Here is a 26,292-nt window from a genome sequence, read left to right as displayed (position 1 = left end):
AAATGGAATTGTTTTCTTAATTTCCCTTTCAATTTGTTCATTAGTAGTGCATAGAAATACAAGTGATTTTTGTGTGTTGATTTTATTTTCTTGTATTTTGCTGAATTCATGTATAAGTTTTTAAGTTTTTTTCCAGAATTCTTATGGTTTTCTACATATAAGATCAAATCATCTGTAAACAGAGATGAGTTTACTTCTTTCTTTCCAGCTTGGATATCTCTTTTATTTCTTTTTCTGGTCTAATTGCTCTTGGAACCATAGAATTTTATTGCTAAGAGAGACTTTGGAGATGATCAAGTTCAAAACCTTTGTTTTACAGGTAAGGAGTTGGGGTTTTCAAAATTTAAATCTTTTCCCCAATTCTCACATCTAACTAAAGAAACAGTCTGAATAAAATCCATGTTTTATATTGGTTTCTTTTCACTATTAAATGTTTCTCATCACATTTCTGACTTTCCTATTATTTCAGGCTACTCTCAAAATTCAATATCTTGTTTTTATGTAAAAAAAATAAGTTCTATGAGAATTATGATATTTGTTTTGTTTTTTAATTCCACAGTGCTCATATGACTAGCTATTATAGTTAGTGGGCATGAGAGTTTGATGTACACTGAGGAGGGGAGTTGGATAGTTGGGATATACTGTCATGGGTGCTGCTGATTACAGTTGTTCTAAGTGAATGATAGTGCAATAAGAACCAGTATAATTAAAGGTAATACTGGCAAAAAGTGTGATAAATTTATTTTATCTACAAGTTAACACAGATGATAGTACATTTCTTTCAAAACAAGTTAATGAAATTAAGCCTAAAATTCTCATATTTCTGTTTAGGATTTAAATAATACATCTTAATTTTTATGTTTATTTAGTTACCATTTTGATAACATTCATTATAGAATGAAATTAAAGAACAGGAAAAAAACTTCAGAAAACAAAGTTATATTGTAAATCTTTTTGAATTAAAACAAATCCTACAAATGGTATGCCTTTTAGTAAGAAAAACTGCTCTTGCAGGACCACATCTTTAAATTTAATGAGTGGGGGCCTTTTTTATGTGTTTAATGTACCTTGTGACCTCTTAGTACTTAGCTATTTCCCTTTTCTCCTTAGAAAGACCTCCTTGTGGATTTACCCTTCTTTCTTTCCTCTACAATTGTTGCCCTTAAATTTTAGGAGTGTGATTGGTTATCAGGTTTTTTTTTCTTTTCTTTTAAAAATTTCTCTACCCACTCTATTGTAAACTACTTTGGTGGTCTTTTCTTTTGAAAGTAGAGAAATAAATGGGCTGCCAATTTGATTATAAATGTCTCAAAATATTTTCTCACAGATTCTCTCTCAATAGGCCATTGAATAATATCACTTGATACCACTTAAATATTTTTAAACTTAAGTAACCAAAAATTAAATTGTTGCTTTCTTCTTGAAAAAATATTGGGGACATATAAATGAAATTCCTTATCTTTAAAATTGAATAAAATGTGTGTTTTAAGAGATTACTGTTTTTACACATTTTAGATCTTTGAGATAGAACAGGTCTTTACAAATTTCACTATTTGGATGCCAAAGAAATGTTGAAGAAAATTATAATGAGTATTTAAATGAGACTATTTATATGTCTATCAGTCATTACCTAAATGGTATAACACTGTTTTTCCAAAGGTGCTTGATGGAACTGGTTTGCCTCAAACAAAAAGTATTTAATGAGAGTGCTTTTTGAGACCTTCAGCCTTTTTTCTTCTCATTTTCCACTAGGAAGATTTTATATCCTGAACGGTATATATAAACCATTCTTCTTCATTACATACAGTTGTCTTCATAGCATATACCCTTTGAATGCTCACTGCCATCAAATTACTAAAAGCATTAGTACACCTACCCTTTTAAAATATGAATAATGCTTTGTTATTTAACATGTTACATGTAAATATTTTGATTAAACCTACTAATATTTTACAGATTGCTTTATATTAGATATACAGCTATTAATGAAATTATTTTTATCTTATTCTTTTGTGGAAAGACTCTTTTGAAAACACGTCATACAGTAAAATACACTACCTTTTTTAGGATTGTTGCCATTTACTAGAAGTAAGCAGTACAGAAAACTATCTAGTTCTTATAAATTAATAACTGGTATAGTTGCTGGCAATTAATCTTTAATTTGTACTACTTTCTAGGTAGAAGTTCCCTTATGCTATGCTATCACATACTTGTTTAAACTAAGACCATAATTCTTTTTTTCAATGAGAAAACTACATCCAAAATCAGCTGTTTCTCAGATTTTTCATTAAAGAAATTAAACTAGGAATTACATACTGCTTTACCAATTAAAAAGTACTTTTATATACATTATCTTACTGAAGGTTCATAGCAATCCTGTAAAATAGATAGGAGTCATTTCCCCTATTGTATAGCAAACAGAAGCTCATAACATTGTTTCAAATACCTTAGGTCAAATTATGGCATAATTGTAGCTTTAAATTCACCCTCTACAATAGCAGTTTCAAGAAAACCTCTATGCTTTTCTCTACAGCAGACGTTAGAGTCTATTCTCCAATTTCAGCATAATAAAACTAAATGAATTTAAAGAAAACCAAAAAGACCTACATACTTCCAATTAGATTTTTTTAAATTGAATCTTCCGTTAAGAATTTGATCAATGTTTAATAAAAGTATTACTATTAGTTTTACTGTTATTTTAATAGAAAAAAAGGATGTACATGAATATAAAAGATTTAAGTAAAACATTTTTAAAATATTAATAAATAAATTATTACTTTCACATATATTAGAGAGTTACTATTTAAAGTGGTCTAAATTAACACATTACTTTATGTAATTTTAAATGAGAAGTTATACTGATTTTCTAATGTATTTTGCATTTACATTGTCTTTTTGTTTTTGTTTTGTGTGTGTGTGTTGTTGGAGATTAAACCCAAGGTCTCATGCATGCTATATAAGTGCTCTGCCACTGAGCTATATTTCCAGCCCTACATTTTCTTTTTCATAGACCAAGTAAGAGACACAAAAAATAATCTTTTTATTGATATCACAACACAATTATTGGTACATTTATAATAGTCAAACATCATTTTAGGATTTGTATTGTTAAGTATTTATATTACTTGATTGTGTCTTCTTTTGATCTATATAGTAAATTTGACAGAGTCAGATAATTCATAGACTAAAATTTTTAAAAATCAGCTTAATTTCCTAAAGTCTAAAATAGTTACTGTTGTCAAATCATACCAAATTTGCTGTGTCCCTGGTCACTTCTTTCAGAGCATTCATAAAAGTTCCTAATTCCTTTTGAAAAACAATTTTGTTATCATTTAAATGTACAGTTCAGTCCTCCCACCTTCTCTCTCTGAAGATAATTTTGGATACATATGCGATGGCAAGAAATATACAGATTCCTTTTACATTTTACGTTATTTCCCCAGTAACATTTTGCAAAACTATAATATATCAAGGAGGATATTGAGAGTGGTACAGTCCACCAGTCTTTTCAGATTCACAATGGATGTGTGTGTATGAAGTTCTGTGCAGGTTCATATAGACTAACTCCACAGTCAGGGGACTGAACAGTTATGTTATCGCAGAAGTCCCTCATGCTATCCTTTTTTAACTGTACCCATCTTTTTCTTGGCTAATAATATTGAACACCTTATGTGCTTATTCACTGCCGGTGTATGTTTTTGGTTAAATAATGTCTTTTGGCTATTTTTAAATTGGATTGTTTATTTTGTTACTGTTGAGTTTTGAGAATTGTTTTAATTTTCTCTACTAGTCTTTTGTCAAATGAGTGGTTTGTGAATATTTTCTCTCAGTTCATTAGGTTATGCTTTTTTAAAAAAAATTTGTTTTTAGTTGTCAATGAATCATTTATTTATTTATTTATTTTTATGCAGTGCTGAGATGGAACCCAGGGCCTTACACATACCAGTCAAGTGCTCTATCACTGAGCCACAACTCCAGTCCCTAGGTCATGCTTTTATCTTTTAAATAAGATCTTTCAAAGAGCTTTATTAATTTTTATTTTTTATTTATTTATTTTATTTTATTAACTTTAGTAATTTTTCTTTTATATATCATGCTTTAATGTCAAGTCTAAGAACTCCTTGCATAGCCTTAGATCTTAAAGATTTCCCCTAAGTATTTTTTTAATTTATACTTTTTATGTCTTATATATCTATGATTTTAATTTTGGAAAAGGTGTGAGCTTTAGGTCCTGATTCATCTAATTCAGTTTTTAAATCAGTGTTTATCATTCATTCAGTCAACAAATATTTGATGAGCAGTTTATATGTTCAAGACCCTAGGTTTTATACTGCATTTATCCACTTTTGTGTGGCATCAGCTCCTCATCTTAGTACTTAATAGGCAGTCCTCATTTCCATGGTGCCCTGTTAACTAAAACTAGTGCATGTTGGCAGTGTGGTCTTACTTTGTGTGTTTCATGGTAATTACTAACAAGTAGTTACCATGAATGGTACAAAGAAAGGGTTGTGTATATACATATAGGCATATATATATCCTTACATTTTATACTTATATTTTTGTATATTATATATTTAAATTTTCTTGTAACAATGAACTATAATAAAATGAATAAAAGTACAATATAATAAATGAGTTCCAAAATTATCTTAATAGACGTATGTTTGAGTAAATATTGTACAATTATCAAGAAATGTGCCTGCAAATACCAATCTCACCCATTGATAAATTGATTTAGAAGGTCTAAAAAGTTAGCCTGCTATCCACAAAACACTTCATAATTTAAATTACTGAGGATGGAAAAGTGTTACTAAAATTTGTATTGTAAACAACTTCTTATTAATTGGAAGGTGTATTTTGTGGTACTTCCAAAAGGACTTTTTGGCTCATTGAGTTTTTCAATGAACTCTTAGAGTTTCTTCTGAAAGCATATTGATAGTGATTTAAAATTATGGAAGCACCTAACTTCCAAAGTGGCTCCTGTTATCACTGACTGATGACTCAATTATTTACCTTACTTGCCATACTCTGTTTTTATATATAATGTATCAATCCAAGCAAAGTTAACTTCTACTTACTTTTTATATTTACTTTTTTTTTTCTTAGCAAAAGTCAATGGCATCTCTCCAAATTTCATAGATCCTAAATTAATGAAATTTAGGAACAGGATTATGACTAATTAGGTAATTCAATCCAAAATAATGAGATGAAATGGAATAAAAATATCATTTAAAGAGTCTGGAAGAAAATGTATGTAAAACTACTTTTATTGTAAACTACCTACTATGGATTATATTCTCTAAATGTTATCTTAAGTTCCATGAGATAAGAATTATTATCTATTATTTTACTAATGAAAAAATTAAGGAGATATTATAACTGATCAGATTCTGTATTAGAGTTTGATCCAGATCTTTTTTCATATCAAAGTTTGTGGCTTTCTTAAATACATTAGCCTGAAACAGCAGTTGCAGCTGGGAGCAACAGTAGAGATAATAAGCAATGACAGATAAATGAGGTGAGCACCAGTGATGAAGAGACAGATGGTAGAAATGTCTTTGACAATTAATGGGCTCTAATAGCTCTAGACATATGATTTGCTGGTTAGAAATAAAAGCTCTGGGCTGAGTTTGACTCTTAAATCTTCCATTTTCCAGCTATGAGATCTCAGGCAAATTTGCTTATCCTCTCTGTGTTAAGATAATATTACCTACCTATTAAGATTGTTGTGACAGTTAAAATGAGACAATATGTAAAATATTTAAGAGTATATGGTTCAGAATATTAGATAAATGGTTTATAGCACAAAAATAATATTTGTTACTATTTATAGTACTAAATGCTATGTAAATAAACATTATATACATACTATTATGTACAAAAGAAGGGAATGCAGCTAGGAATTCTATTATTATTATTATTATTACCACCAAGTATTGAACCTAGAGGAACTTTACCACTGAGCCAAAACTCCTATCTTATTTATTTATTTATTTATTTATTTATTTATTTATTTATTTTTGAGACAGGGTCTTGCTAAGTTGCTTGAGGCTGGCTGTGAATTTATGATCTTCCTACCTCAACCTCCTGTGCTGCTGGGATTACAGGTGTACACCACTATGCCCAGAACAGCTAGGAATTCTATACGTACACAAGAATTCTAAGGATATTTTTTCCTATTTTGTTTAAAAATATTTTCTCTGTTCTACAAAATAAAAAATTCTTATCAAAAATAATTCTTACTTAATGTTTTGATATTTTCCTTAACAGGTTTCTTACTACTCTTATATTGCTGTTTCCTAAGTAATGGACTTCAGTTCATAATATAATTTACCCTAGGGTAGCAGTTCTTGACTTGAGTGCACTAACTCAAACATGGGGTTTTTCAAATTCATATGCCTAGATTCCATAGCCAGGAGGATTCTAGTTACATAACAATCATATGAGCAATAGAAATAACTCTTGTATACCTTTTACCTAGCTTAACCAATTTTTAACATTTTGCTACTTCAGTTTATTATTTTCTCTTTATAGACATAGACATCACTTTTTCTGAACTATTTTAGAGAAGGTTGCATAAATCATACCTTGATGCTTCAGTTTATGTTTCCTAAGAACAAGAATTTACTCATATTCATTATACACTTATCAAGTTCAGGAAATTTAACATTGATATAATACTTTATACAATCTTCAGTCCATATATCCAGTTTCTTAATTATCCCAGTAATATCCCGTATAGCAATTTTTTCCTAGTACAGGATCCTTTTCATATACTGCATGTAGATATCTTCTTTAACCTGAAATTATTACTCAGTCTTTCTTTGGCATTGTTTATAGCATTGGAATTCTGAAGAAAAAAATTCTGTTGTTTTATGGACTCCATTTGTGTTTCTTTGATATTTTACAATTGAATTATGTATTTTGGATGGAATACAATGTAATTGATTTTGTGTCTGTCTCAGGGTGTCACATCCAGAGACGCATGTGTTTGTTTGCCTTTTATTGTCAATGCTAATTTTGTCATTTGCTTAAAGTACTGTAAGATTTCTTAATTTCTTTTTGCAAGCAATGTGGGGTGATACTTTGAGACTATAAAAGTTGCATTCTTTATCAGACTCCATTCAGCATCCACTGGTAATTCTTCTCTGAAGGTTGTAAAGTGGTGACTTTTCTAACTGCATTATTCTTTCTATTAGTCATCATTGTACTGCTAAGAAAGACCTACCTTCTCTTCTTTATTTATGTACTTATTGATCATCCATCTAGACTGGGGGATTTTTTTATGTGATGGATCATATTACTGTCATTTTGATGTCCACATTGACCCATATTTGGCCAACAGGAGCTACCTTCAGATCAGCTCCAAATTTCATTTTTACATTATCTCATTGCTTTTGTTTTGTTTTCATTTGCTTTTAGTTCAATGGACATTAATAATCCACATTAAGAAACACTGAATTAGGAGTTTCTTGATGGCCCACAAGTGGGTCCTGAGTGGACTGAAAAGGTGAAAGTTGGGGGAAAATGCATCTTTTTTTTTTCAATTGTAGACAGACACAATGCCTTTATTTATTTATTTTTTATGTGGTACTGAGGATCAAACCCAGTGACTAACGCGTGCTAGGCAAGCACTCTGCCACTAAACCACAACCCAAGCCCACATCTTTTATATATATATTATAGTATCACACAGCTTTCAGTGGGTACCTACTATGAGCAAACCCACAAAATATTTACCATGTAGATTATAAAATTTTATGTCTATTAAAATTATCATTAAAATTAACCTTTTAACTTTTACTGAAAAGTCACTGGATAAAATCAGAGGAAAAAGTCAAATAATTCTTATGCAGATGTTTTGGCCACACTTGTAATGATTGAACATCTTTGAGGCAATAAAATGTGGATTTATAGATGTGTGGTCCCTCATAGGACTGATGGTTCTTGATTTAGGGGAATTGGTTTGATAGTCATTATATTGGGCCAATTATAATTATTAAGAGGGTCATGGAGAGGAATATTTTCTCTGTGGTTCTTCAGATTTTTTTGGAGAAAGTGCTAAAATTTGCCTGGTAAGTGATAGGGGTTGAGATGGATGCCTAAACATTCTAGACGTGTAGTGTATATGTATTGGGAGGAGGGATTGTGGTCTACTGTTCCATATACACATATCATTTCATTTAATTCTCACAAAAATCGTAAAAGTAGGAAAATTTTATCTTTCTAATATAGGAAAAGGAAACAGCGACCCACTGATGTTAACCCACTGATATTTTATTACTCATTTTACTCTGTATTTTTCCCTTTCTTACTCTGTTTTGGAGTCTCAGACGTCTTGGGGATTTTGCAAAGTATGTAAGCTTCTGCTATCCTTCTGCACTTTTCCAGACCATCCTCCTTTTTTTCTACATGACTTCATTGGAAACCACTCCTCTTCCCACTTTTCATGTTACACCAATATGTTGAAATCTTTTTTCATAGTAGTTACTGTTTACTCCACAAAGGGAACATTAGCTAATTAAGAAGCTCTGTGCAGTCTTCTGGGTAAATATTTTTCAAAGGCTTTGTTAATTTTTGAATAATTCTGAATCTTATTACTTTCATTTACACCATCCTACTACTATGCTGCTATGCCACAACAGCATAGGACTTTAGGAATAGAAAGTTAAGTTTAAGTTTGAAATGTAAAATATAATAATAAATCAACCAAAATATGAAATTCTTATGCAGGAGATTAAATTAATAAAATGGCTATTGTTCAGTTCATGTGATGCATTCCTTAGAACTAAGTATTTAGGATTACTCAATTTGATTACCAGTTCCTCACTCAATAGTCATTAATATAAGGCTTCAGAGTTTCTTGTCCACTACTGTGCTGCATGAGTGTGTTTGTGGGCAGTGTGGAATTGAACATGAATATTTTGCTCTTAAATCAAAATAATATCTAATGACTCTGAGACTGATCAGGATTAACTGATCACAACAGTAGTCAAGTAATGGTCCTTATAGGCATGTTTGCATAATTCTAGGAAAGTAGATGTTTTCAAATCTCATTCATTTGGCTGTTTGACCATTGTAAATATCTCTGTATTTTCTGTAGGAGCAGTGATTCAGTAGTTAGCAATTCAGTGTTTTCACTGAATTTTATAAAACATAGCTAAAATGAATAATAAGAATAAATTTTATTTTTAATATTTATACATGAAATACACTAATTATTATCTTTTTAAAGTGAAGAATTTTTTTCCAGGAAAGCATTATCCATTTCCCTCAACCTATTTGTAGTGAACATATAAGTTACCAGCAGTAACTTCACCACAAAAATTCATATTAAAACAGAACTGGTGGGGCTGGGGATGTGGCTCAAGCGGTAACAGGCTCACCTGGCATGCGCAGGGCACTGGGTTCGATCCTCAGCAACACATAAAAATAAAGGTATTGTGTCCACTGAAAAATAAATATTAAAAAATTCTCTCTCTCTCTCTCTCTCTCTCTCTCTCTCTCTCTCAAAAAAGATTTCAAATACAAAAACTTCTGTGTTCATTTTTTTTTCAATTTGGAATTCTTTGTATATTCAGTGATTCGACTATTCAGTGATTTTTTTTTACCAAATAATTGCTATAAGTGACAGCACTATATCTTTTATAATATTATGTATGCTTCAGTGTTAAAAATCCTTATACCAAGATTTTATTAAAACTTAGCAATTCTAAAAATGCCATACCTTGAAATCAAGTTTTATTTAGTTCAGTAATGCAACAACCCAGCATTAACTGCATGTTTTAGATCTCTTCATGTTTCATATCATATTTTGAATCTCAATTTTAAAGCCAGAAGTTGACAGATGACTGATGATAACACAAGAATCTGTTTCAAGATATTGCTATTGGCATCATTGTCAGGCATATTGGCTTTTGAATCTTTTTGTGGAATTCACAACCTTTTTTTTAAGGGCTTTTTTCCCCGTGGGTGAGTATTGGTCATTGAAAAACAAATTGCATTTACCAAACCAAACAAAACCCAAAAATACGTGGCCAAAATATAAGAATAATTAAAAGAGATGAAGAATTTGTGTGTATAATCCCTACAAACCTAGGCAAGTATAAACATAAATAACTTTAGTCAGCAGACAAAACCTCAGAATAGCTAAAGTATTTTAATACATTTTATGAAAGTGTTCATCATAAGCCAAAATGATTCTGACAAAATAAAGTAATACCTAACGTGTGTTGATTGTTAGGCATGAAATGAATCTTGTAGACATCATCTCCAGTACAACAGCCTCTTGAGCTTTAGGTATTATTATTTTTCCACATTACATGTGTAAAAGCTACAATGTAGAGTCAAGTATCCCATAAGTAACCTTGCAGTTCTCTTTGAGCCTCAACTCTCCACCCTCCCCATCATTTTTTTTAAAAAAAAAAAAAACAGCAACTGACCCTTTACCTCTTTCTACCTGCTGGATGCTTTCTGATCACATTATCCAGTGCTCAATTTAAATGATCCTCATTAATTAAAGTCTAGAGCCTAGGGAAATCACCCTGGTTTTTTGTTCCCTAGCAACAGCCCTAACAACAGCTGCTTAAACATATGCCACTAAAAAGATGCTATAGAGGAAGTACATGAAAGTTATTATTAAATGTCTTAAATATTAAGATTTCAGACACCATAGTTACCATGTCTTATTATTTACCTTTAGTGGTGCAAAAGAGAAAAATAAATTTAGTTATTTAGAATAACAGATACACTAGATGAAACTAGCAACACCTGTGATACTTAGGTATTTTCTTGCTGTTAAACCAAAAAAAACATGAAAATAAAATACTTTTTTTATGATTGTGAGCCTTAAAATGTTACATTTGTGTCAAAATTAAGTGTGCTTATTTTATAATGTAATATGGCCTATTTAAATATTAAGAAAATTGAAAACTATGAATTTTTGTTGGCATTCTATATTTTTTTGTTATTAATTTTTTTAAATCAACTCCATAGTTTTGCCTTTTCCAGAATGTTGTAAAATTGGGGTCATAACTTCATATGGGATTCTTTTATTTACTAATATGCATTTAAGTTTTCTTCATGACTTTTCATGGCTTGATAGCTCATTTCTTTTTAGTTCTGAGTAGTATTCCATTATATGTATGTACCATAGTTTATACACCCACCTACTTAAGCACATCTTGATTGCTTCCAAGTTTTGGTAATGATGAATAAAGCTACTATGAACATACATGTGCAGATTTTTGTGTAGTTTTCAACTAATTTGGATAAGTACCAAAAAGTATGAATGAATGCTAAATCATGTGATAAAAGTATGTTTGATTTTGTAAGAAACTGCAAGTCGTCTTCCAAAGTAACTGTATCTTTTTACATTTCTATAAATCCTTGCTAGAATTTGCTATTGCCAGTGTTTTGAAAATACCATTTTAATAGTTATGTAATATTATCTCATTGTTTTAATTTGCAATCTTCTAATGACATAGGATGTTGAGTGTCTTCTTGTCATTTGTATGTCTTTGGTGAGGTGTCTATTGAGATGTTTTTTCCTAAACAGGAAAAAGAACAAAAAATTTACTAGACTCCTACTGAGATCTTTTGCCCATTTTTTAAGTGGTTTATTTCTTATTTGGGGGTTTAAAGCATTCTTCCTATATTTTGGATTATTGCCCTTTATTATATATACGTTTTTGCAAAGATTTTTCTCCCAGTCTGTGGTTTGTCCTTCCATCTTCTTAATAGTATGTAGTTTTTAAGCATTAAATTTTTAAAGCTGAACTCATAATTTAAGAACTGATACCATTATAGTGGTATGCATGGTAGGTAAGGAAAGCTTAGTTTTTGTGCCTTCTGTGTTTTAAAATCACTAATATATTGCTTTTCTCTTAACCTCCTACTTCAACATGCACACATATATGCCACCATTTTGTAGCTTAAGCTGCTAGAATTTCAAGCAGTTCAATGTAAGAAGGAGTAGTTAAAATTAATTAATTATTTTTCTTGTTTGGATCAACAAGTAACCTAATGTGATAGTCATTGTCCAGATAATAGCCCGTAATTTAGTAAATATACATGTGGATTATTCCTTTTTAAATATTAAGAATATAATATCTTTGACATTCTTTTAAGGTCTACTCAATTTTCAAGTTATTCCTAAGAATTTTCAGAGTTTCTAGCCAGCAGTGTTGTAGTTTTTGTTTCCTTGTTTGTTCATTTGTTTGTTGTTTGTTCTTTCTTGTTTCACCTTAGGGTTTTTTTTTCTTTTTGCGTAACAAAACTATAAGTTCAAGTAATGCTATGAATGGATTTGACAATGTTAATGATTTTATGTAAAAATCAGTATTTTTTTCCAAATTTTTGAAACACAAACAGGTATTAGTAGTCAACTTGGGTTAATAAAGCAAGAATATTTTGTTTGAAAGAGTGATCATGAAAGGAATTACTTGTATTAAAAGCTATTCCTTATTTAGTTTTTTTTTAATGAAGTTCTTACTCAGGAAATACTGCTTATTTTAAAGACAAGATCAAATAAGAAATCTAGGCCACTTGTTTTCTAAGTATCTGTATATTACAGTCCAATATCTGTAACTGAAAAATTTAGAACTGCTCTGGTGGCAAGTCAAATGGAGGTGGAGACTAGAGCACACCTTCTTTTTTGCTTTTCCCCAGGTACCTCAGGGGAATCCATGGAGCCATGTGGAGAAGTATTGGAAAATTAGTCTAAATTATGATTTTTATTTTAAAGCAACAACAAAATAAAATAGTCCACTGTTACTAAGCAATTTATCATGGAGTTCTAGGTGTCTAATTTATAAGGTTTCTGAATTAGACTTCAGGGCCTATGTTACATTTTATTACAGTCTACAACATAAGTGTAGACTGGCAAGAATTAAACGAAAAGCCTGTTTCACAGCTGTTATGCATCTGGGAGTTTGGTTAAAAGGGGCTAGTTTAGCTTAGCCCGAATTGTGATAAAAAGCAGGGCCTGGAGGCCTTTTAACTAAAGTCCTGTGCTCTGATCAGAGCTGTATTTAACACTGGTCCATAAGTCCACATAATTATAATTTGTAGAAGTTTTTAGGACATCAGTAACTTTTAAATCTTACCATGTGAAAAATGATTTTGTCACCTGTGGACTTAAAAGTAGTTAGCAAGCTGGGAAAAAAGGTGATGATCACACGAAATATTTCTGAAACTTTATCCATCCAACTTTTGTACTTTAAATGTTCCAACTATTCTTTGTAATATACTACTGGTTTTACTAGTCTTTAATGAGGAACTTTAATTCTGATAAGTGAATGCTTCATGTTGAATTTGTTGTACTACTGGGAAAGATGTTTTACTTTTTTAATGTTACCATTATTACATTCTGGCTTTTTCTCAGTCTTGCAGATGGGTCAAGGGCTGTGGAGAGTGGCCAGAAACCAGCAGCTACAACAGGAAGGCTATAGTGAGCAAGGCTACCTCACCAGAGAGCAGAACAGGAGAATGGCTGCAAGCAACATTTCTAACACCAATCATCGTAAACAAGTCCAAGGAGGCATTGATATATATCATCTTTTAAAGGCAAGGAAATCTAAAGAACAAGAAGGATTCATTAACTTGGAAATGTTGCCTCCTGAGCTAAGTTTTACCATCTTGTCCTATCTGAATGCAACTGACCTCTGCTTGGCTTCATGTGTTTGGCAGGACCTTGCTAATGATGAACTTCTCTGGCAAGGGTAAGTTAAATCCATCAATATTTGATTCAGATCTCTCTAAACGTAATCAGGCTTAATGTTCTTCTTGTAAAAAAAAAAATATATATATATATATGTGTGTGTGTGTGTGTGTGTGTGTGTAAAATAAAATAAGTTTTTCACTTTGGCTTGTACTTTGACTTGCACTTTATTAAACCTGAAAAAAAATAGAGAAAGTTATCATTAACAGTCAAATTTGATATTGAGAAAAGAAAGACTGTAGAAAGGAAAATGGATCAATGACTTTACAGTGAAAAGAGAGGTTGTAAATTTCAGTTTGTTATAAATCAGAAATTTCCAGCTTATTCTAAAAGTACAACAAAGTTCTGAACTGAGAATTTATAATTCAGAACCTGGAGTCTTCACATCCTCTCTGTCGTTTGTGCTTCCCACAGGTATCCCATCTGCAAAACAGGCATACCTAAACATCAATAAATAGTCCTCAGATGTTAATGGTTTCCAAGGGAGAACATGTGTATTTTTTTTTAATATTTATTTTTTAGGTGTAGATGGAAATAACACAATGCCTTTATTTTTATGTGGTGCTGAGGATCGAACCTGGGTGCCGCCCGTGCTAGGCGAGCACTCTACCGCTGAGCCACAATCCCAGCCCACATGTGTATATTTTTAGTTATACATTTTTTATCAAAGGTGCTTATTAGCATAAACTTTAGCTGGTGAAAATTTTATCTACTTTTTATTTTTTTCTAACCACCATTTCATCAATATAGTAGGAAAAAAATTAGAAAACAAGGGGATAAACAGTCTATTTGCTTAAAGTGGGTAATAGAAATTTTAGTGACTATTATACCAGTTTAAGTTAAATTACAAATCTAGGAACATTTGGTAGTATAGAGTCTGTAATTGAACCTAAGTTACTTCTTAAATAGCACTACATACTTAAAAAAAAAATCATTGGTCCTTGCGAATTGTTTCTTTTGGGTCCTGAAAATGTTACCAAACATAGGAGAATTTGGGGATCTCAGACTTTCTAGCATTCTTTACCAAAGTTTATTTAAGTTGCATTGTTTTAAAAATGGGATTTCATAATAACAAAGAACATATCTAGAAATAAAAATATTTTAAAAACTAAATAATTTCTTTTTTTCAAATAAACATATCGATATTTTTATTATTGTTGTTTTATCTCTAGATTAATTGTCTTTAAATGGTAAAGAAATTTGTTTGTGCTATTAAAAATGTAAAATAAACATGTTGAATCTCAAGAACATAAGTGTAGAACAGTTAAAAAAAAAAAGTAACAGTATTGTGAATACAATACAAAGTGTCAGCCATAGTTCAACCATCATTTCTACCATCAATATTTGATCTTATTCTTCAATAAGAGAATATCCAGGAAGCACTTTGAAAAGAGCTTTCAAAGCCATCTGAAATCTTATTAATCATTATTAACTTATTAATTCCCTCAATTAGATTCCCAGTTAGAAATAACTGTCAAACTTTAGTAAAAAGGTATTTCCAGTAGTGAAATTTCTAATATTAGCCTTCCTAATGTTATATAATTATAGTATAAAATAATACAGGTCATTTCTCAGCTTATGAATAGATAAAATCTTTAGTTTGGTATTGTTATGCTTTCAGTGCCTTGTCATAGTGAAGGCATTATGTGAGAGGAAATTCTGTTAGAAGTGTTTGAAGTAAATCATAAGTTTTAATCACCTACAAACTTATGAGGGAATTAAATACTTTAAAACTATCTCATTCTTTGTAGTATTTTTCTACATTTTAACATTCCTCTCAAACTTAATTTGTTTTCCTACATTTGAACTTGAAAAAAGCTCATTTCTAAGCTTATCTGAACTCAAGCAGAATTTTTCATTTGAAGTTTAAATCTGGATGGTTTATCTCTGAAAGAAATGCTTTATTGTTTGCCATATAGTTATGCCAACATCCATGACATTTGATTTTTCTTATTAAAAAATTGTTTCTATTTGAAATTAAAGGTTGGCTGAGTTTTTAACTTTGAATATGTTGAATATTTGTTGATATTGGGAGATTATTGCTTTCACATAGCTTAGTTATAAAACTCAGAAGCTGATTTCTAAACATTCTATTGTACTTATGATTTTAAAATCAGTGATTTCATTTGGTTAGTAAAAGTAATGCCAGGATATAACTTAACTATTAAGAGGATAGTGTCAAATCAAGTATTTTACCCACTTATCCTTGCAATTTCTGATGTTATAGACTAAGACAATAACTTTTTTCACATTTTCCTCTGGGGTGTGTGTGTGTGTGTGTGCGCGCGCGTGTGTGTGTGTGTGTGTGTGTGTGTGAGAGAGAGAGAGAGAGAGAGAGAGAGAGAGAGAAAGAGAGAGAGAGAGAGAGGGAGAGGGAAGGAAAAGAAGGAAATTTGAGGCAGAAATCAATAATGAATATTAGAGGGTGAAACTGTTTTGTCTCAACAAGTTGCAGATATTTTGAACATACACACAAAAATTTACATTTTTGAGGCAAAGACTCCAGAATTTCCATGCATTCATAAGAAGACAAAAATTGAGCTTTCAGATAACAACCTATAGTTATTACCTCTGTACAGAGTTGGAAACCACTATACTGGTCTGCAGAAAATAGTGTATTTTTAGATGCAAACAGTATTTTAGATTCTATAGACTTTTAAAATAATCATTTATCATTGTAATAGTAAAGAATCAGTATGTTTGAAATCAAAACTGTATTAACAGTCGTGCTTAACATTACATTTTTGATGTATTAAAGTTATAACATTACAATTGCTATGTTTAGTTTGTCTGTTAATATATGCATTTTTGAAAAAACAAAATATTATTTCCCTACCCAACAATTTTCCCATCCCACCCCAAACCCCGTTTATTTTTTTTATTTTAATAATGTTTTTTTTTAATTAATTTTTATTGTTGGTTGTTCAAAACATTACATAGTTCTTGATATATCATATTTCACACTTTGATTCAAGTGGGATATGAACTCCCCTTTTTACCCTGTATACAGATTGCAGAATCACATCAGTTGCACATCCATTGATTTACATATTGCCATACTAGTGTCTGTTGTATTCTGCTGCCTTTCCTATCCTCTACTATCCCCCTCCACCCCTCTCTCTCTACCCCCTCTACTGTAATTCATTTCTCCCCCTTATATTTTCCCCCCTTTCCCCTCACTAGGGCATAGGTTACCTGATAGATTCCATTTAGCATCTTGATTAAGATTTCAAGCTGTGGAGTAAGACTCATTGTGTTCAAATCCTGCCTGTATACTTTATTAGCTGTGTGACTTTGGACAACTTTTTTGTCTTTTTGTTTTTTATCTATTGTACCAACATCAGGATTGTTGAGAGGGTTGAGTAAATCAGTACAATTGAAATACTTAAAATAGTGCCCAGCATCTAGTAAGCACTGTCAGTTATTATTACTATTTTGATACTTATTTTAAACTTCAGGTAGTATTTATGAATATTATTAATCTTTGTAACTTAAATTTTTAGGTTCTATGAAAATTGCCAAATTTAAGGCACTTATCATGTTTGATAAATAAAAAATCAAATATAAAATTAAAAAGTTTAAACTTTAGAGCTACAAGATCTAATTTTATATTATTTAATATTTCTCTTTTATCATGTTCATGCATATTTAGGAAATTAAATGCAATAACTTTTTGTCTCATTTTCTTTTATTTTTCAGGTTGTGCAAATCCACTTGGGGTCACTGTTCCATTTACAATAAGAATCCACCTCTAGGATTTTCTTTTAGAAAACTGTATATGCAGCTAGATGAAGGTAGCCTTACCTTTAATGCCAACCCAGATGAGGTAAGTGAAAAATGTGAATATTTGTGTCATGTGAACTTTATTGCTATCTTGCTGCAGCTTTCTAACATAACAAATTTGCAGGTAAAACAAATAATTGAACATACCTTTTCAATCACTAAGAAGCCTCGTATTTTAATTAATGCTATATGACATAGACATTTTCCTTTACTATATCTTGTTCTACTCTTTCTGCTTGCTCACTTTGTATGACAGCATCCATGACATTTGCAGTCCTCTTCTGATCTAATAGAGATACTTATTACTGGAGAATATGACATTTTGGTAATTAGAACATGGAATAGGTTCATCAAATGTTGTCTATGCATTTTCTGTTTATTGTTTGTTTACTAGTGATACACTTTTATCATAATCACAGATAACATCATTCTAGTTTCCAACATCAAAATATTGTCTTTAATTGATGCCTTTAAGTCTTTGTTGACATAAAAAGTACTTAGAGATTGTTGTAAAATTGAAAAATTTTATATTGATCATTTAATTATTTCTTAAAATGTAGTAATGATCAAAATGTGAAGCCAATTCTTCTACTGTTTTTTTCCTATTCTCATTTTAATTTATTCTGAAAAAGTTCTAATTTTCAGAATTGTTTAAATACCTACTACACTAATTCTTTGAAATCTAAGTAGAAATTATTCAGTGCTCAAAATTAATACTTCCAGGTGCATTATTTTCTGTGGAAAAATATTAACTAACCAAATCTTTTAAATTAAAAAAAACCAACTTTTTTATTTGTTTATAGAAGTCTTAAGGACTATTTAGGGATGAGAATGTAGCATAGTGATGGGGTACTTACTTAACACATATCAGGCCCTGAGTTCAGTTTCCACTACCCCAAGGAAAAAACAAAGGACTCATTAAATCATACAGCTAAATATGTTCTAAAATTAGGGAATTGATTTTTGTTATAATTAGGGAAATATTTCTCCCATGTAAAATATTTTTATCTTAAATACTGATTTTATAAATGTACATGTAATAATACTTGTGACAGCATATTTTTAAATTGATTTTCACTTATTACATATAGTTTCTTTTTTGTTAAATTTTTCTTGTACACATGAAAAATCAAAGTTTCATTGCTAACAAATTTACAAAATTTACATATTTTAAAACCTGGTGTAATATTGAAATTCAGATATTTGTTCTCTTTCCTCTCTCTACTATTCTAAGAGGTGAGAGAAAATTGATACTCTTAATGAAAATAGAATGAGTCATTGGAAATTAAAGTTTAAATTATATATTTAGAATGAATATAATATTGTTTTTTAGAACCTAATGATCATTTTTTAAAAAGGCAAATGAATGGATAAATTATTTATCATAAGTTAGGCTTTAATATTTGTTATTTTATTGTTAATTTTTCTGATGCCCTTTATTATTGAAAAAAAACACTTGTTTTTACTTTGTTTTGGTCAAATCTGTTGTTTTCCTTGTAAACATATGAGAACAATAAGCTAGTCATCTTTTTGATCTTGCACTATGGCTTATCTTCTCCATTCAAGAAATTCTGCTATAGGTAGATAATCAGAGAGTGGCATGGTGTCAGAGACTTTATTGTTCTCAACTTGTTATTTAAATTAGACATTACTCATTGCTAATTAAAATAGTTCTCATGATGAATTTTATGACAAGATATATGTTTTGCATCAGTCTATTGAGGTAATTGAAGAACTGAGGCAGAATAGTACAGTGTTTAACTCTAGAATATATAGGGATCAGAAGAGGCAGCTGATGTAAGCCCCAGTCTTTATTTTGCCTAGTTTCTCAAGCCATACTGGATCTCATTACAAATTATATTGATGTTGAGTAAAACTGTCATATTTGATTGATATGACTTGAAAATGTTGCATTCTAAGGAAAATGTAACTTGGTAAGAACCAAGTTGTAGATTTATAAAGTTGGGAAAAGTTGGATGTAACTGCTGATGTTGATTATGGTAAGTAGTCATTCCTTGCTAAGAGTATCTGTTTTTAAAACAAATCCTAAAGCCATCTTTTTATTCAAATATTAAATATACATATTTATATATACTTATACATATATATACTCATACACTAAAATATTGAATAGTTTTAAGTATTCACATTGAAAAAGCTAGATGTAAAAATATGCTTCCATTTTTGCAGCTACGTATATCAGCATATAGCATTCTTGTTATTACCTCCTCTAGAGCATTTGGAGGGGAGGCAGAGAAAAGAGGTAAAATTCAAATTCTTTTTTTAATCTGACAGTTTTAAAAATTTTAAATCAAAATGTTTGCTAAGAGAGTGGATTGAAGTTATTAATTTAATTATAATTTTTTTGATCATCAGATTTTACTTATCCATCCTACCTTCCGTTGCTATTGAGAGTTGGCTGTATTTTCTTTTTCTTTACTTCTTGGCCTGATTTAAAGATATCCTTGAGCATTCCAGAAGTACTGAATTTACCACTTTGAAAGGGCCATATAGTGCTGTCCATAAGTGTAGACTTGAACCACTCAAAGTATGTTGTGGTTCCAGAATTCTGATGTTGTGCTATTATAAATATCAGTAATTAAGCAGGTGTTGTCTGATAGCAAGATAGAATTCTGTCTTTACCAGAATGCACTTAGGATACAAATAGGCAAAACAAGATATTGAAATATATTTAATATGTTCTGAGGAATGAAGGGAAGTGTTTTAATGACTATATTGTATATGTTTGTTACTAATATAAATATATTATAGCCATTTGATTAATTGTTTCAGGTCTTCAAATTGAAAAGTGAAAGGGTTATCCAAAAAGATGTTTTTATGTTGAACTTATCTGTATGAGTCATATGTTAGCCAGGTCATTAGAATGATGTTTGTCAAGGTTTTTGAGTGCTAGAAATCAAGAGTACTTTTTGGAGATTGATTTTTTCCCCCCACTCACTGGAGCACTGTCATCAGAAATATCATTTTTAGTTCATTTAACTTGAGCATTAAATTACTTGGATGATATGTTTAAATGTAAGTGGTGTTTATTGCAGGTATCTGAGATAAGATGTATATAATTGTTCACTATTATAAAAAGTCTACTTTTCCATAATTTCTAGTTTTGTACTTAACATTTTAATAGCAAGCATCATTAAAATATTATAAAAATAAGAATACTTACAGCCACAGGGAACAAGAATCTCCAAAGGACACCGTTCATGTCACGGATATGGGTAACCAAACTCCACAGCAACTGCTGGCAGTGGCTCATGGGGTGGGGGAGAACATCTGCACAATTTGTGGTATGATTATCTAGCACGCTGTTGTTATATGCATGACATTGTGATCTCAGCTGTATGTAATGTCTTGATCTTATGCATGAGCTTGTGTACTTAGTGGCAGATGACCACATTCTAGTAAAGGAATGTGCTGAGACCCATTTCCATTATGTTGTATTTCCCTTGCATGTACAAGTTATATGTGTTGATTTTATTCTACTAGCAGTATTATAATAAAGTAATTTTACTTACCAACCAGTAATATATATTTCTTGTGCTGTATTTTGTGTTAAAACATTTTCTTGACATTTAGAGTCTACAAAACTGGCAATGAATATGGTTTAATTTTATTATAGGATTTTTTATTTTAACAATTTTTTTTTAATATCCTCATGGGGTCAGGTTAACAAAAAGGCCTTTTTCCCCTGTACTCACACAGAAAGACCTACATGCATACAATTTTTTGCAGTTTACTAGGTTGATCATAGATAAGATCTATTATAAAAGTATTTTAAGTTTGACCTATATACATATTTTAGATAGAAATCAACATGCAACTTATTTTTAAGATAGCATTTTGTTGTTGTTGTTGTTGTTGTTGAATCAGTGTAAGTATAAACAGGAAATTTGTAGGAGTTCTCCATTATAGAAAGGATCTTCGTACTGATACTGAATCTTCCTTTTTGCTCCAATATACAGCAACAAAATGGTTATTACTTTACTTCATAGCACGGTAACAGTGGTGAGAAGTAACTTTTGATTTTTATTCCTATGGATAGAAAACCCTTATTGATATTATCAGAATATACAGATAAGCATTTCTCAAATGTATTCTTCAGGAATACCTAGCTTAAAGAAGTTCCCAAGTCTAATAAAATTGAATATGATATGTTATGATTAATTGGCTTTTATTTACAGCATACCTTTTTAGAGCCATTAATACATTGATGCACTTCATGACTCTTTAAAAGAGAAATGTCATGTGTAGAATTTTCCAAGTTTGTTTGACTATGCATATATATATTTGTAAAATAGCATTCCAGGAAACACATATTGAGATACACTAGTATAATGTATAGTATAGTATAGATCATCTGTAATCCTACTCTTTATAAATGTTAGAATAGTTGAAATACACTATTGTTAATTTATAGCTATCTGATACAACCTCTTAATCAAAGTCTGTGGATCCATAATTGCTTTTTTTTGTTATACCTGTAATCTTTTTTCTTATGAAAGTCTGTAGATCTATAACTATTTGGTTTTTTTTTTTCCATAGTCTGTTAGTACTTATTACCAAGTTTAAAAAAAAAAAAAAAAAAACCCTGAGAGTTGTGTTTGAGTCCTGACAGACTGAGGTATTTTTTCATTTTCTATTGTTTTCAATTTCTTAAGGAAAATGTTAATTTGGAAAATAAATGTATGACAATAAACCTGAAAGCAATATCAAATTTAAGCAACAATGTGTAGACCTTAACATAAATGTCCATGTAGAATAATTTGGAATTAATAAATCATTCATTATTAAATCCTCAATATCTCATTCTCTTTCTCTATTAAATCTTAGTGGCTCCTGTTTCACAAGGGTATTGACATTGAAGACTAACAGAACACTAAGATGTTTTTATATTGGAAAATGTACTTGCCTTTTGAGATTTTATTCTTAGTTTTATATATCTAGAAATTTTACTTTATCTTTATACCAAAAGTAGATTAGTCTGTCAGATTAACTCATAAGTAGTAGAATGTGAGCTAGATTAACAGTGAGATGTATATTCCTTGAATAATGATGGAGAGCATAAAGAAAGATAAATAGAAATTCCTAATCCTTGGCTATTATTTAGAGTCTATTTAGGAATAATTTAGTTCTCAGTGCCCTACACTATGCTGCTTCATTCAACCAGTTTCATGATCATCATGATCATCACTTCTGGCCATACCCACTTCTGCCCATATATATCAACTAGGATATTTTTTACTGTAAGCAACAGAACCTAAGCTAATAGTAACTTAGACCATATATATTTGTTTATTTCTAAAGGGTTCTGGAGGGACCCAGAGTAATACAGTGATATCATTGTGGACTCTCTATCCATTGACTTTTACCCTCTTGATAGCAAGATGCCTGCCACAGTCCAAAATATCACATTCTCACAGGATCCTGTTTACAGCACAAAGAAGAAGCAGAAAAAGAAGCTTTCTTCTTACATTCCTTAAATGTATTAGGTTAAAAGATTATTCCATAAGTCTTCAATATATTTAGTGACCTACTTGTAAAATTTGTGATTCTGTCTTCCTTATTTCTGGTTTGTGTTGGGTCAGAGGCCTTTGGACAAATAGTGACACCAGAAGCACCACCATTTGAATTGGCAGCTGACTCTACCTTTTTGCTATTTAAGCTGTCTGTCACTGACCAAACAGACAAAAAAGAAGGGAGATGGTTATGTTGTGCTTGAAGTAATTCAACCTCATTATCAGAAGGAAATAGCTACTATTGCACAGTGAGGAAAAAGAGAACAACAGAGGTGTAATTCAAGAGATGCCTTTGTGTTCCTTCTATATGACTATATTCTATGACAAAAATAATTTTTAAAGAATTAACAATAGACCTACATGATCCTATTACTTTGACTTCCCACTAGAGAAAGAACTTCAACCAACTGAGTTGCAGTAGCAGTCCTAGTCTCAAGAGTTAAAAATAGCTTATTCTAGCTAATCATGTTAATTCTATTCTGCCTGGCTTCCATGACATTCACATAATCCAGTTCTGACTGGAGATTAGAAATGTGTGCAAAGAAAGATTTTCCAGATTTTAAAAAGAAACAAAGGGAAGTAGTGTTGTGTGTGTGTGTGTGTGTGTGTGTGTGTGTGTAGGCATGCACAACTTGACATTGGCTTAGACTGTGTGATAGGCCCACATGCAGCCATTTTTCAGTTATGAGTGGTATTACAAACACAGAATAGAAAATTTGAAAGAAAAATTTGGATCTGAGTTGCCATTCCTGAGCTCAACAACCCTGGAGCCATATTATTTTGGAATTTCTTGTTTTACAAGATAATTTTATTTTTAAAGTAAATTTATCCCTAATTTATCCCTGTATTAATTTTGAATTAGGGTCCCTATTGTTTATAATACAAATCAGACTGATGTATTATTATTAGCATTATTACTCAAACTTTTAGGAGTTTGATATATAATCCTGAATGCAGATTATTTTTTAAACATAATTAATTTATCTCTAGATTTGCTGATGAGAATTTAATGAGAGAAAAAAAGAGTTAGTTAACAATGAGAAAAGTCTCTCACCAAAAAACAGCTTAATTAGCTTCTAAGAATTCTTTATACAAAGGAGCTAAAATGTTCATGTTCATTGGCCAAGCCTCTTCTGCTTGATCAGCATTAGTCAAAATGAAAAATTATGCCCCAAGACACTAACTAGAATCCTCTGTCTAAATAAGTTAATACTTTGAACCAAAAAGTTACAGCTAATCAAATCTTGCTAATCTGGAGGGCTTTTGCTTCTTTGAGGGTAAGGTAGTGTAGATAAATATGTATATATGAATGTATGAATGTGTCTGTTTTCCTATCTATCCACCTACGTATCTATCTTTAATCTGATCCTTGAGATGATTTTGTGGTTAAGAAGGCAACTTTATCTTTTGTCTATTAGATCAATTTTATTTCATACTTTGCCCTAACCATACTCTAGTTTGGCCATCTCCTCCTCCCTTGTCTCCAGTAATCATTGCAACACATGGTTTAGAATTAGTCCATAGAAAGATTTGTGGATTCCAAGTCAACTTTTTTTTTTTTTTTTTTTTTTTTTTTTGGTGCTAGGGATCAAACTCAGGGCCTTGTGCATGTAAGGCAAGTACCCTATCAACTGAGCTATATCCCCCCCTCCAAGTAAACCTTTTAGAAGCCTAAAAGAGACAAATTTTCCATAGTTTATTCATTGATCAAATGACCTGATGGATTTTGCTCTTCTTTTTCCCAAAATGCTATGAGATACCAATTTGCTACCTTATTAGGTGTGAACTTTTAAAAGTTAAATTAGTAGACATTGTATTAATGAACAATGTGTTGATTGCAGAACTGAGAAACATTTTTTTCTTCATTTAAATGGTGTTACCAATTTAGATAGAGACATTGTAATGTTGGCTTAGGTATAAGTACATTCCAAAGAAAAATTTATTTTCTTTTTATTTCACCATATGTGACCTGACTACTTTGGTAGCTCCAAAATGATTTCTTTTCTCTGATATAACCACAGCTTTAGTGCAGCTTGATATCATTGTCTAGATTTAATGTCTTAAGGTAGGAGTCTTTCATGAGTTTAGCAGTTGTTACTACCACTGTCACAGTATATGTCACTGCAAGATATGACAATATTTTCTCAATTATTGAATGTCATCAAGTCCATTAACTTAACTACAGTTTTTAAAATATGGGAGTATGAAAGAAACACTACATTAAAGGCATTTAAATTCAAAATGTAATATATATTTATCCATAAGATTATATCTTTTTTTGTTCATATCATAAAATTTTTAGAACTACCTTTTTATAATCAAAGTTTTAATTATGAACCACTTTTAGCCACCAGCAGTTAAATATAGCATCAGGGTGATATTCTGCTTTATTTGGATTAATTATGCCGACCTATTAGAATTTATAATTTGAGGCATTTCAAGGTGTATTGGGTTTTATATGCCCTTCATATTTGATCTAACTCATAAGTTGAGGGGTTGTATTATTTTTTTTCTCCTAGATAAATTAACTAATTCTTAAAAGTTTATAGCTTCTCTTGAATGTCAGCTGGAAGCTTTGTATACTAAATTCAAATATTATTTCAACAAATATTTATTAGTTATCTATACCTCTTACTAGTTACATAACTTTGATTTGGGGCAAATTATTTAAACTCTGTATGCTTCTGTTTCTTCTTCTACAAAAAGGGTACAATAAGATTACCTATAACATGATGTTATAAAGGTTTGGTGAACATAAATGTTAAATTCTTAGTACTTCTAACTGCTAAAATGAATCTAAATATTCATACTAGAAGTACAACTACAACAACTTAATTTGAAGAACCAGGTGCTATTTTAGGCCTTGGAGTTCTAGAACTTTTGGATTCTAATAGGTAACTATTTTGACAATGAGTAATAGTTCTTCATGAAGGGTATATTGGTTCCACAAACATCTCTAAGCTTTAGTGATACCCTTTGCCTTTACTCACATTTCCTGATATATGAATCATCTTTTGCATATGCAATAAACATTTTGGTTCAATGTTATTGCCTAGTTTAATCTTTTCAAAGACATTTTAAACAATAATTTGAGGTCTAAAAATTATGTCCAAATTAGAACATGCGTCTTGGCTCAGATGGTGGTAGCATGAACAGACACTTTCATTACATGAATAAATGTATATATTTATTGGCAGTCAAAGTATCATTTGAGTCCCAACTTGCTTCTGTTTGCTTGTGTTCAAGACTTTAAAA

The 26,292-nt window shown here is 30.7% G+C and overlaps 1 protein-coding gene across 1 annotated transcript in view; it reads left to right on the top strand.

The window, feature by feature from the left end:
* The window catches only part of Fbxo8 (F-box protein 8), a 54,167-nt gene that overhangs the window by 4,851 nt on the left and 23,024 nt on the right, over window positions 1–26,292 (top strand). Inside the window, exons 2-3 of the mRNA XM_076853676.1 lie at window positions 13,385–13,721; window positions 17,420–17,546. Coding sequence (XP_076709791.1) covers window positions 13,393–13,721; window positions 17,420–17,546 — 456 coding nt within the window. The 5' untranslated portion in view covers window positions 13,385–13,392. The remainder of the gene's footprint in view (window positions 1–13,384; window positions 13,722–17,419; window positions 17,547–26,292) is intronic.

The sequence above is a fragment of the Callospermophilus lateralis genome, chromosome 4, assembly GCF_048772815.1.
Source record: "Callospermophilus lateralis isolate mCalLat2 chromosome 4, mCalLat2.hap1, whole genome shotgun sequence".
NCBI classification, from domain to species: domain Eukaryota; kingdom Metazoa; phylum Chordata; class Mammalia; order Rodentia; family Sciuridae; genus Callospermophilus; species Callospermophilus lateralis.
Note: the sequence above shows the minus strand (reverse complement) of the source record. Positions and strands in the feature narration are given on the sequence as shown.